The following is a 13442-nucleotide window of genomic DNA, read 5'->3' as shown; positions in this document are numbered from 1 at the left end:
TTACTGTAAAACTTGGCAGAACTGTCAATAATTGTACTTTGCTAGCTAAGAAGATAGCCACATCATGGCAAAGCTGAAAAGGGAAGAATCAACATCTGTTGCTGAAAACCACAGATTTCACCTTTAACTCATCCGGCCAACTTACAGAGCCTGGCTCAGAGCAATCTCCCTGATCAACAATTTACATGTATGCCCTACTTACGGTGAGTTACTCACACGTGAGTAAAAAGACTAGGACACTGAGACCAGTACTCTCTAGCTATATCTGGGCAGCTAAACAGTACCTGACATATAATAGGGCTTAAAGAATGAATGAAATAGGAAGGAAATAAAAGAGGGACCCAACATAGCATCAAAATAACAAGTGTTTTTCAGCCACGTAAACACAGTCAAGAGACTTATCCTATTTGTAATAATATAATATGTAGTAAAGAACTATTAAATTTAACCCTGATTCTTCTTTTCCTACCCTAATCTTGTTTTATCAAGCCAAAAATGACTGGATAAAGAAGATGAGGAAGAACTGTATACTCAGCAGGAGTAGCCAAGAGAGCAATACTATGCAGGTGCTAAAAGACTATGAGGAATATATGGACAGATGGCTGTCCAAGTCAATGTCCTACTGAAGGAAATTCATACAGGATTCCTTGATTGGTTCAGGCACTGATATATAATGTATCTTTTTATGGGTTATGATAATTCTGAATGAACCAAGAGTTGGCCTGATTCACAGTAATTATGGAGTAATCCACTGTGTGCTGAGCACTGAACTACGCACCAGTTTGATTTGACTCTTCTTGGGATATGGAATTTCAGATTTCCTTGGAGCTCACTACCACCTAATGGAAAGAAAAAGAGGATGTAGCTTCTCCTCCATTTCTTATTACTGGGTAGGTCATGAATATTTCTACTGCTTATTACAGCTTTGTCTACTGTATCTTTCAAATATACCTGTCCTGAAAAAATGTAAGAAAAAAATAGGCCATGGATTTTAAAACAGCTAGGCAACATAGCCATGATGAAAAGGGTTTGCTCAGACCTGGTCTCTTTCTTGAGATTATCCTCCCTCAACTGGACAAGACCGTGGAGAGAGCAAGAAATGTACAGTGGTCAGAGATGAAACCCAAAGGGCATCCATGGATAACACACACATAAGGAAGTCTATGTAACAAGATAACGCAAGCTCATGAGTCTGCTCAGAGACTCAGTTCATTACTGTACCTCGCTCTGAGGTGTTGAATTATCCACCAGCATCACATGGATCAGTCTGGGATCTACGGACTTGATCTCACCACTCTATAGTAGGAGCGGGATAAAAGAAAATATGAAAAAAGGAAGAAAAAGATTTAATGCCTTGTCCACCAAAGACATAATTATGTATTTTTCTAATCTATGTAATTATCTCTATTTGTTTCTACTCCCCTGCTAGAATGAAAGCTCCATGAACAGGGATCTCTATTATTTCATTCACTGCCAGAATAACAACATCTGAAACAAGGTCTAGAATATGGTAATCACTCAAATATTTGTTAAACGAATGAATGAAAAAATTGCATTCAATGCCCAAGTGTCCCTTTTAGGGATATTAACTTCAAATTCTGCATCTCTAAAACCTTCCTATTCTGTAATTAAAAAAACAAAAAACCTTCAGAACCAGTAATCATTAAAAGCACCACTCTACTATTAAAAAACAAAAGGTTTTGGGAGGGGCCAATTTGACAGACATTGTCAGATTTAATGTGCATATTCTTTGACCTAGCAATTACACACTTAGGAATTTATTCCAATAAATAATGTGAAACAGTGTACAATGATATATGCCCAAGGATATTCAATGCAGCATTATTCGTATTAGTGAAAATAATACAAATGATTTAAACGTCCATCAATTTTAAATTAAATTAGTTATGATACATCCATTCAGTGAATAGTATGCATCTATTTTAAAAGGACGAAGTATTGATAGATTTCTATATATATTTACACACAAAGATGTTGACAATTTAAAATTAAGTAAAAAAGGTAAATCAAAGAACTATATGGGGCTTCCCTGGTGGCACAGTGGTTAAGAATCCGCCTGCCAATGCAGGGGACAAGGGTTCGAGCCCTGGTCCGGGAAGCTCCCACATGCCGTGGAGCAACAAAGCCTGTGCACCACAACTACTGAGCCTGTGCTCTAGAGCCCGTGAGCTACAACTACTGAGCCCGTGTGCCACAACTACTGAAGCCCGTGCGCCTAGAGCCTGTGCTCCCCAGCAAGAGAAGCCACCGCAGTGAGAAGCCTGTGCACCGCAACAAAGAGTAGCCCCCTCTTGCCGCAACTAGAGAAAGCCTGCGCGCAGCAACGAAGACCCAACACAGCCTAAAACAAAAACAAACAAATAAATAAATAACAACAAAAAAAAGAACTATATGTATCATATGATCCCATTTGTTAATAAAGTATGATTTATATAGTTATCTCCTAAATAGACAATATATAAATATCATACACACACACACAGAGAAGATATTTGGAAGCATATGGAATATACACCAAACTGTTAATGGTGATTACCATTGTGGGGAGTAATATTTGCCTAGGGTAAGGGATGGCTTTCAATATCTATTTTATATATATGTGTATCATTTGAAATTGTAAATGAGGATTGAATAATTTAATAAATAAAATTCAATAAAGAAATAACTAAAATCATTTGTTTACATTACATGTGACTGCCGAGGGCAAGTCTGAAACCAATTCAAAGATATTATAAATACATACGTGTTTGCCTCAAAATACTCTGCTGTGGTTTTTGTTTTTGGCTGCACTGTACAGCATATGGGATCTCAGTTCCCCAACCAGGGATCAAACCTGCACCCCCTGCAGTGGAAGCAGTCTTAACCACTGCACCATCAGGGAAGTCCCCAAATATTCTTGTTGTTTTGACAGACAATTCTCCAGGTAGCTCTAGATGCTATGTTTTTTTCTATTTATTGCTTTAGAAACAATTCATTTTTTCAGCATCTAAGGGGGAGTGGCATAAGTATTATAGAAGCAAATGCTAACTGATTAGATTTTTAAATACTAAACTTTCTGAATATGATAAAATAATGATAATACCACTTCACATTTGTATACCCTTTCACAGATTTCAAAGCACTTTCAAATACATTATCTTAGTTCCCAAAACATATGCTGTGAGGTCAGGGTGTGGTTACCTAATTAACTCTAATTTACAAATGAGAACACTGCAGTTAAGAAAGTTGAACAGCCTTTCTCAAGGTGATAGAATCAATAAGTGATAAAACCAGGGGGACTTCCCTGGTGGCGCAGTGGTTAAGAATCCGCCTGCCAATGCAGGGGACACGCGTTCGATCCCTGGTCCGGGAAGATCCCACGTGCCACGGAGCCAGTAAGCCCGTGCGCCACAACTACTGAGTCTGTGCTCTAGAGCCCGCGAGCCACAACTACTGAGCCTGAGTGCCACAACTACTGAAGCCTGCACGCCTAGAGCCCGTGCCCCGCAACGAGAGAAGCCACGGCAATGAGAAGCTCACATACTGCAACGAAGAGTAGCCCCCGCTCACTGCAACTAGAGAAAGCCCGTGCGCAGCAACGAAGACCCAACGCAGCCAAAAATAAATTTAAAAAAAATGACAAAGCCAGAGATGGAACCCAAGTCTTCTTACATGTAATGAAGTGCTCCCTTTTCCTACACCACCCTGGGTAAGGGGATGGATGGACCTCGGACAAAATAACACAGAGCCTCACCTCAGTTACAGACACCTCCATAAGACGGGTGATGGAGTCTTGATGGCTTACAACACCACAGAGCCAACTTTCTTCTCCCTCTGGCTGGTATACTTTGACCCTGTGACCTTGAACACTGTAGGGACCTAAAGGAGAGATCAGTCAGTATTGAATATTTTTGGCTAAGCTGTATTTCATGATTGTTTCTAAAAACAGAAAGAAAATCATATAGTGTAAGTACTTGGCACTTTTAATCCTCTTGTATGGAGTTGAATACATGAGCAATTTCAGATTTACCATACACAGCAATTTAAAAACAAAACATAGTCTTTCCCAGAGACTTTTGTAAATTCTGTTTATTTGGAGATTTCTTAGAATGTCCCAGGCCTCTGATTCTACCTTATCTCAATCTTCCAATTCTAGAAAGTAATACAGGGAAGAGAAAGGAAACTTACAAATCAAAAACTATAGGTAATGTGAAAATCTACTCAGATCTATCTGACATATACATTAAAAAAGTGGGAGGCCAGTAAGTTGAATGTACTATTTTGTTATGTTACCATAGGAATGATATATAACCATTTACACTTTGCTATCTGACTTTCATTACAGTAGGTGGAGAGTTCAATTTATGAGATCTCCAGCCTCTGCACTAATAATAGTCTGAACAAATATAGCACCTGTCTTCCTAGGAACACAGAGTTGCAAAGATATTACTTTATCAGCAGGTAATGTTACCCTGCAATTTCAGCTGGCCCTCCAAGAAGGACAGTTTCTCTCTCCTACATATCTTATACATTTGAGACTATATAGCTAAATCACTGCTTATTTTATCTTTCAGTGCTACAATTAAGCTTAATTTTTCTATACATACTCATAAACATCTCTACCTCTCATTCTGTCCACTTGATTTTTTTCTCTCTGCTATTTTTCCTCACATTCTTTCCTCTTCTATACCTTTCCTTGATTATTAAACATCATTTTACCCTGATACTTTCCTTTCCCAAAGAGGCAAGTTTTCTTACCTTTACCTATTTAGATTTAGTTTGACAAAAGAGAACCAAGGATCCTATTTCATTGAAAAGCATGATTATCACAAGGGTCAGAAAGGACATAGAGTAGATGTACAACATGAAGGGAAGGATAAATGAGGCAACAGTCTACCTTTTGTGTAGAATCTTGGGCAAAATCTGTATGTGAACTGAAAAAGCTAATAAAAGCTAGTAATTCTTTTTTGTTTTCATTCTTAAAAATTTACATGCTGTTAATGTGAATGAGTCTATGGACACCTTCCTTTACGAACATACCTTACATTCTAAGTTGTTATTTGTTGTTGTTAACAGTCTTTAGAGCATACCTTATAGACAGTATGCTCAACAAGGGCAGAGACTTTCTAGTTCATGGTTATATCCTCAGTACCTTAACACTGTGTCTAGTACAAGGTTAGTACTTAATAAATATTTAAGAAATGAAAAAAAGAAAGACAAAATTGCATATTACGAAATGTAATACAAAAAGGAAATAGTGGTCTGAGTGAGATCCTATTTTTCCAATCTATTCTAGAGATCCAGCTAACTGGAGTTACTCTTGACACTACCCACAAAAAGAAGACAAGCACAAATGTTGAGAGTTGCATGGTGTCGCCCCCATTCTATCACTTTCAACACTGACCATACACCTGATTCAGAATTCAGGGACAGAGGACCACCTGTTCTTACCTCGGCTAAATATCTCTTGCAGCTTTTGGTCACTGATCAAAGCATTAACTGTTTCTCTCAGAGCAGCATGTTCCAAAAGAATCTGGTTTTGGCTATCTGTTCCCATCTGATAAAGATAAAAGAAGAAAGAACTGAATATTGAAATAAGTACCAATAATATCTAACCAGAAGAGAAAAATTATACCCCTGAGGAGCTCTACATCAGCATTTGCCAGAGAATGTTCCATAGAACCTTAGTCTCACAAGATGCTCTACAAAAGTTAAGGATGCTAGGGGAATTCCCTGGTGGTCCAGTGGTTAGGACTCCAAGCTCTCACTGCCAAGGGCCCAGGTTTGATCCCCAGTTAGGGAACAAAAATCCCACAAGCCAAGTGGCGTGGCCCAAAAAAAAAAAGTTAAGGATGCTAGGATCATTTAGGTTTAGGAAATATTATACCCCCATTGAACAAGGTGGGGGGGTTAGGGACACCAACTGCTTCCCCACCCCATGCAGTCAAAAATCTGCATATAACTTTTTTTTAAAAAAAATATTTTCCCGACGTTTATTGGTTCTACCAGTTTGTGGTTTGCCTTTGTGTTTTCTTTTCTTTTTTAATAAATTTATTTATTTATTTATTTATGGTTGCGTTGGGTCTTTGTTGCTGCCCGCGGGCTTTCGCTAGTTGTGGCGAGTGGGGGCTAATCTTCGTTGCTGTGTGCGGGTTTCTCATTGCAGTGGCTTCTCTTGTTGCAGAGCACCGGCTCAAGGTGCGCGGGCTTCAGTAGTTGTGGCTCGCAGGCTCTAGAGCGCAGGCTCAGTACTTGCGGCGCACGGGCTTAGACGCTCTGCGGCATGTGGGATCTTCCCGGATCAGGGATCGAACCCACGTCCCCTGCATTGGCAGGTGGATTCTTAACCACTGCGCCACCAGGGAAGTCGTGTATTTATTGATACCCTAAGTTTATGATGTCTGTTTACAAGATGAATCATCTGTCAGTATACTACATCAAGATTGCCTTATATAATACAAAACACTAGATGTTATAACTATTAGTAACACTAGATATCAAAAATGAAAAGATAATGTGAAAAAAATTCGTATTAATTTATAGGTACTGTATTTACTGAAAAAAATCCACATATAAGTGAACCCACATAGTTCAAATCCGTGTTGTTCAAGGGTCAACTGTATACTATACCTTTCTACATACGACAGTATATTAAAGGCTCTGAGAAGATGTGTAGGAAAAAAACATGTTTAGGTCAGCGTTTCTCAAACTTATTTGACCACAAAACATTTTGTTCCATGTAAATCTTTTTGTTTATTTTGATACTTATCCAACATTCACTGAGTGCCTATTCATATAAGCACTAGGATTACGAGATGAATAAAGCAAGATTGATGAGAGGGAGTGAGGCCTAATGAGGGAGGAAGACATATCAACAACAAAAAAAATCATTAATATTACACAGAACACAGTTCAGGAAATACTGTTCTTGGCTGCCTCAATAAGACAGCAAAACTCTTGGAAGTCTCCTAATTTTTAACCTTCAGACAGTAACCCTTGCAAGTGAGAAATAAATATTACCCTCCATAAATTCTGAAACTCTAACTCAGACACTAGTTTGTTTAAACTACTAACTTATCCCTTTTTTTGTAACTAAAAATATACCTAAGCTCTTCAGTATTTAATGTTGCTTGGAACCAGCCCAAATTCCCAGCTTCCCTGCCACGGACGTAAGTATAGGACCTCTTAGACTCAAGTTATAGAAGCAGCCACCTCTGGGAAGCCACCTCTTCTGAGGAAACCCTTAGAATTGCGGTCCTAAGTCTTAAGTGGTTTTAGGGTGGGGTGGGGGTGTGTAGAGGAGGAAAGAAGCCTCAGCTACCAAATACACTTTTCAAGGGAGCAAAGAAACTTTAAAAGGTACATGGAATTACTGGGAGGAAGAACTTGATTCAATGTTAAAAGAAAAGGGGACAATATAATTAATTGACTTATACTGCCACCTGTGCAGGCTGATGATAGCCAGACCAATACATCTGACCTCTGAGATAATTACGGGGTGTTCTGTGGGGCCCTCAACTCAGCCTTTCCAAGATTAAACTGATATTTTATCCTCCCTAAAATGTTGCTTTTTCTATTATTCCATCTCTTTGAAAGCATACACCATCAACTGTGGCATCCATGGAATTGTTTTACTCCATTGTTCTCATCTGGGCTGATTTTGCCCCCCTCTGGAACAACTGGCAGTGTTGGGAAACATTTCTGTTTATCACAACTCAGTGCTGGCATCTAGTAGGTAGAGGCCAGGGATGCTGTTAGACATCAAACAATACACAGGATAGCCCCCTATGAAAAAGAATACAGACCAAAAATGTCAATATCGTTGAGGCTGAGAAACCTTGGTCAAGACTGTTGAGGAATAATATTAAAATTGTAATCTAAGATTCCCACCATTCTCTGTAATTTTATAATGATTTAAAAAATATTATCTGAAATAAAAAAGGGGGGGAAGCACCCTATTTATAATCAACAGAGAAATTAGCAAGGAGAGAAATAAGTTTAGGACTAGACCAAGTGTTAAGTACCTGGAACAAATGCAACCCATTAGCATCTGACAGGAAACGAAGCTCTCGATCCAGAAGGTATTCAACTGGAACCACAGAACCCAAACCGAGTTTATCTACTAGGGGAGTGAAAGTCTGTGAAGTACAATGACAAGAAATGGATTAGAACTTGGAAAAGAAAATAAATAACAATTCAACTGAATATCTAACTGCAGAGAAAATATCCATTATTAATATATCTTTCACCCCAGTAAATATAGATAAGCTAAAGCATAAGTCCTCAGAGACATTCCCAACCTAGCATCTGCCCCTCAAATAATCATATGAAGCAAACCAGAGCATAAAGTCAGTTCAATACTCTTATTTACAGCTAAAAAGGACAAGAAGAACGGGAAATTCCTCATTCTCTCTAGCGATCTGACTAATCTTGTCAGGCTCCAATAGGGCTAAATTACAGTAAGTTCCCAGAATGAAGAGTCATGCCATTATCATCTCTGGAACTCCTGAAACCTTCATGAGATTTCTAAAATGATCAGTGGTATAAATATGCATGGGCAAATTCACATTACTGTTTCGTAAATAAACTGCCTACTAAAGTCACCCAGGGACCCAGATACATTTGAGCTTCTTCTAAAAGTTCAACTGGAAAGTGGTCTAAAAAACAAATGAAAAAAGACAGTTCAGTAAGTGATGATATGTATAATCAATAGGTTAAAAAGTTTTGTTTTGAATATTATTTAATTTGGTTAATAACAGGAGAATTAGATTTTTTTAAAAAATCTAACTATTTATGCCTACACTTTGCTAAAAGAACAGATAGAAACAAATGGATACTCTCAGAATTAAATTTTATAGCACTATTTTGTCTGACTTCAGCAAACAAAACTTAATAATTAAAAAAAAACAAAAAACAAAAAAAAACTTTAGGGAATTCCCTGGCGGTCCAGTGGTTAAGACTCCATACTTTCACTGCTGTGGGCCTAGGTTCAATCCCTGGTCGGGGAACTAAGATCCCACAAGCCGTGCTACACGGCCAAACAAACAAAGAAACTTTAAACATAACCAACAAAAGCAAAAATAAACAAGTGGGACTACATCAAACTTAAAAGTTTCTACAAGGCAAAAGAAATGATCAACAAAATGAAAATGCAACATAAGGAATGGGAGAAAATACTTGCAAATCATATATTTGATAAAAGGTTAATATTCAAAATATATTAAAAAAACTCATACAACTCAAGAGCCAAAACCCCCCACAAATATCCCCAGCTGACAGCCAGCAAGGAGACAGGAACTGAATTCTGCCATAAACATGGGAGGTTAGAAGAGGACCACCTACTATAGATGAGAACATAGCATTGCAAACAGCAATTTTTGCCTTGTAAGATTCTGAGCTAAGAAGTAGGACACAAAGTGTCTGTACTTCTAACTTACCCAACTAATCAATGGGTGTTAATTTAAAATGCTAAAAACAAAACAACCCCCCCCCACAAATAATCTGATTTAAAAATGGGCAAATCACCTGAATAGACATTTTTCCAAAGATAGATGAATGGCCAACAGGTACATGAAAAGGGGCTCAACTGCACTAATCATCAGGGAAATGCAAATCAAAACCATGATGAGTAATCACCTCACACCTATTAGAATGGCTATCATCAAAGACAAAGATGACAAGTGCTGGCAAGGATGTAGAAAGGGGGAACTCTTGTGCACCATCAGTGGGAATGTAAATTGGTGCAGCCACTATGGAATACAGTATGGAGGTTCCCCCCAAAATTAAAAATAGAACTACCATATGATTCAACAACCCCACTTCTGGGTATTTATCCAAAGGAAATAAAATCATATCTTGAAGAGATATCTGCAACCCCATGTGCACTGCAGCAGTATTTACAATAGCGACGACATGGAAACAACCTAAGTGTCCAGTGATGGATGAATGGATAAAGAAAATGTGGTGTACACACACACACACACGAATATTATACACAATGAAATATTATTGAGCCACAAAAAAGGAGGAAATCCTGCTATTTACAACAACAGCTGAATCTCCAGGGCATTATGCTAAGTGAAATAAGTCAGAGAAAGACAAATATGGTCTGATTTCAATTATATGTGGAATCCAAAACAACTGAAATCAGACACAGAGAATATACTGGTGGTTGCCAGGGGTGGAGGAAGTGAGGGAAATGGGTGAAGGTAGTCAAAGGATATAAACTGCAATAATAAGATGAGTAAGCTGTGGGGAGCTAATGTATAGCATGGTGACTATAGTTAATAATGCTGTACTGTATACTTGGAAGTTGCTAAGAGAGGAAATCTTAAAAGTTCTTACCACATATGTGTTGTGAGAAGCAAATTAGATAATATGTAGGAAAGTACTCTATAAAACAGTGAGATTATTATACCTTATTGAGATTATTAAAGTGTTCTGCAAAGTTAAAAAAAAAAAGTTCTTACCACATACACAAAAACCTATGTGAGACAATGGATGTGTTAATTAACCTTATTGTGACAATCATTTCACTATATATAAAAAATCATCACATTGTACACAAACTTACACAATGTTATATATGTCAATTCTATCTCAAAAAAGCTGGAAAAAAATAAAATAGGTTCTATGGAAGAAAAAGACTTTAAGGATTACAAACATTGTTTCATAACATAACTAGGAGAAAAGAAAGGTAAAAAATTATTTAGAAACAAAGTATCAAATATTATCTAATATAAAAAGTATGGGAAGACACAGGAGAAAAGATCTCTCCCAATTTTTGCTTTGGTAACTTCAGAATCAAAGTGTGTTAAGGACAAAGCACTGGGAGTTTTGGGAATTCTAAAGAGTTCAGCTATTGGGTAAGTACCATATAGAATAGGAATAAAGCCCAAATATGTTCCTAGCCAATAAAAGTCACTCACCAGGGCCGGCCATTGTGCAATTGAGACTCGAGTGCCCTGGACAAGGACTGGGTCCTTCCGGGGTGCCCATACTAGAGACCCTTCCAGCAAAAGTACAATAACTTCTTCAGCATGAACTTTAACCCAGGAGTGTTGCTTCCAGCTACAGCCATCAAATTCTACAAAGATCTGGAAAAAGAGATAAAAAGCCATCTTGAGGTCACATTTGGAAAAATCCCACACTATAATATAAAAACAAACACAAACCCCCTGATTTGAAAAACTGACTAGGTAAAATTCTACTAACTTGTTTTTAAGTTCTTTTAATGGATTTCAATAAAAACCAATCTTACTTCAGAGCCAGGAAGTTGGTCTCATCCTCACTCTGAAAAGAGCGTACAGATTTAAGGGGGCGTGAGTTATCTACAGTTAGTAATTTCTAGCCGTGATCCTACTGAGATTTACAACTCTTAGTTTCCAATTCACATCTAAGCACACTAGCTGGCGGCTTACTATGTATAAGGCACTATGCTAGGTTCAGGAATACAGAGGGGAATCTAGCACACCTCCTGGTCTCAAGGAGCTTACAGTCTAATAGGTAGGAAGAGAAATTTTTTATACTTCTACTGAAAATGACTGTGAACTTTTAAAATTAATTTTGAATAGGTTATATACACACAGTACAAAATTCAAAAGGATAAACAATTAAAAAAAAAAACCTCCCAGTACCAAGTGTGGATTTTTAAAGTACCACTGACTGCCAGGAGTGATCTCATATCTGCTAGCAGAGGCACACCATTGTCACAACAATGCTTTGCTTCCTCCCAGAAAAGATACTCCACCTTTTCAGATATACTTAAGTAGAATCTGTAAAGAGTTTCTGAAAGCAATTCATATTAAATGAAACTACATTTTTCTAATAAATAGTATGCTTAGGTTTAACTTTTCCATATAAATTCTGACATCTGAGCATGTTCTACACAGCAATAAAAGCAAGACATATGCATATAGGTATCAATATTTAGAACAGATATGTCTAGTGCCTAAAATATAGCTGGTTACAAAATAAAGGCTAGAGTATTTATATCCCTCTTCATTTTCGAAGGATTTTAGTTGGCTTTTGGGAAACATATACAATAAGATGATAAAATATAAATTAAAAAACCAGGGCTAAGCAAACTACAACAGGAAGTCACTATCAAAGTGTAAAAAGAGGGAAAACTTAAGCAGGCAATAGGGATCTATACAGCTGTATGACTGAGTGACATATGATGAATGATTGATTGATTGATTGACTGACTTGGCTCTGAGCTTCCTAAAGGCCAATCTGAAAATGGAGAGGTCAGTGGCATATTCATCACTGGCAAAAAGTAAAACACAAACCAGTTTCTCAGGGAAGCAACACTTTTCCAACTACTTGGCTCTACAAGAAATTTCTCACATGACACTTCCTAAGGCAGCAATGAGTGATGTAGGACAACATCAGAATCCCCACAGCAGTCATTCCCAACTAGGAATCACAGAGTTACCAGGAATATCTTAAGACTAAGGGTACTAAGCATTTCCTGTAGACTAAATACTAGAGGTCTGGTACATGTGTCACCATTATTTTTCAAATATATGTAGATCATATAATGAATAGAGTTCAAATCCATTAAAATTGTTACTGAAGTCACAACAACTTTTGTCAGTATATTAGTTCCCATCCAGTCAAGCTAAAAATTAGAGTTACAACTATATGAAAATTTACGATACTTATACTTGAAAAGTGTGGAACCACTCAGTAGCCTAGCAATAGGCTTAATCTCTTCACAGGTAATAAATACTTGTGAATTGAAGTGCACTGCTGGAAAAGCTATTCCAGAAATTAAATTCATTATACAAAGCTCCAGTTTTATTATTTATATTATACCAATATTTTATTATTTATAATATACCAAGTAACCTTCACTTCTACTTAAAAAAAAAAAGATGGGAAAATAAGGCTCAGAAAGGGGAAGCATGATTTTACTGCAATACCTTTAACATGTGAACAGGAAAGAACATTAAACTGCAATACATTTAACGTATGAATGGGCTCACTCATATATTCACATATGTTCTAGGGGAATCAAACACAACTTTAAGTAACTTGCTGATAACTGGAAAAAGATGTATTCAAACTTACATTTAAGTGCAGACTCAGGCACCAGGAAAGGTAGTAATGGACAGAGCTTGGGGATTATGTTCCGGGAGGCTTGGATTTCAGTCTTAGCCCCACCCTCTACTAATCACAAAACTTGAGCAAATCACTCTCCCCTCCTCAAGTCTTGGTTTCCTCCCATGTGATAAGACACACCTGTCTTACTTACCCTCAGACTGGTTGTGAAGATTAAATAAAGTAATGGATTCAAAAGCACTTTGGTCAACTGCAAAGCACTACTTGGGCAATAACATGCCATAAGATAAACAGAAATAAAATAAAGTATAGGGGTGTTCAGAGGCAGAGAGATCACTTCAGGTGTGCAAAGGGACTGATACGGGCTGAGGTTAAAA

The 13442-nt window shown here is 37.5% G+C and overlaps 1 protein-coding gene across 1 annotated transcript in view; it reads right to left on the bottom strand.

The window, feature by feature from the left end:
- KDM3B (lysine demethylase 3B) overlaps nt 1–13442 on the bottom strand; it is a 59303-nt gene that overhangs the window by 35754 nt on the left and 10107 nt on the right. Inside the window, exons 2-6 of the mRNA XM_061189646.1 lie at nt 10929–11096; nt 8025–8138; nt 5452–5557; nt 3755–3879; nt 1222–1296 (exon numbers count right to left, since the gene is read on the bottom strand). Coding sequence (XP_061045629.1) covers nt 1222–1296; nt 3755–3879; nt 5452–5557; nt 8025–8138; nt 10929–11096 — 588 coding nt within the window. The remainder of the gene's footprint in view (nt 1–1221; nt 1297–3754; nt 3880–5451; nt 5558–8024; nt 8139–10928; nt 11097–13442) is intronic.

This window comes from Eubalaena glacialis, chromosome 4, assembly GCF_028564815.1.
Source record: "Eubalaena glacialis isolate mEubGla1 chromosome 4, mEubGla1.1.hap2.+ XY, whole genome shotgun sequence".
Taxonomy (NCBI): domain Eukaryota; kingdom Metazoa; phylum Chordata; class Mammalia; order Artiodactyla; family Balaenidae; genus Eubalaena; species Eubalaena glacialis.
The sequence above is the reverse complement of the archived record's forward strand: the minus strand, read 5'-3'. Positions and strand labels throughout refer to the sequence as shown.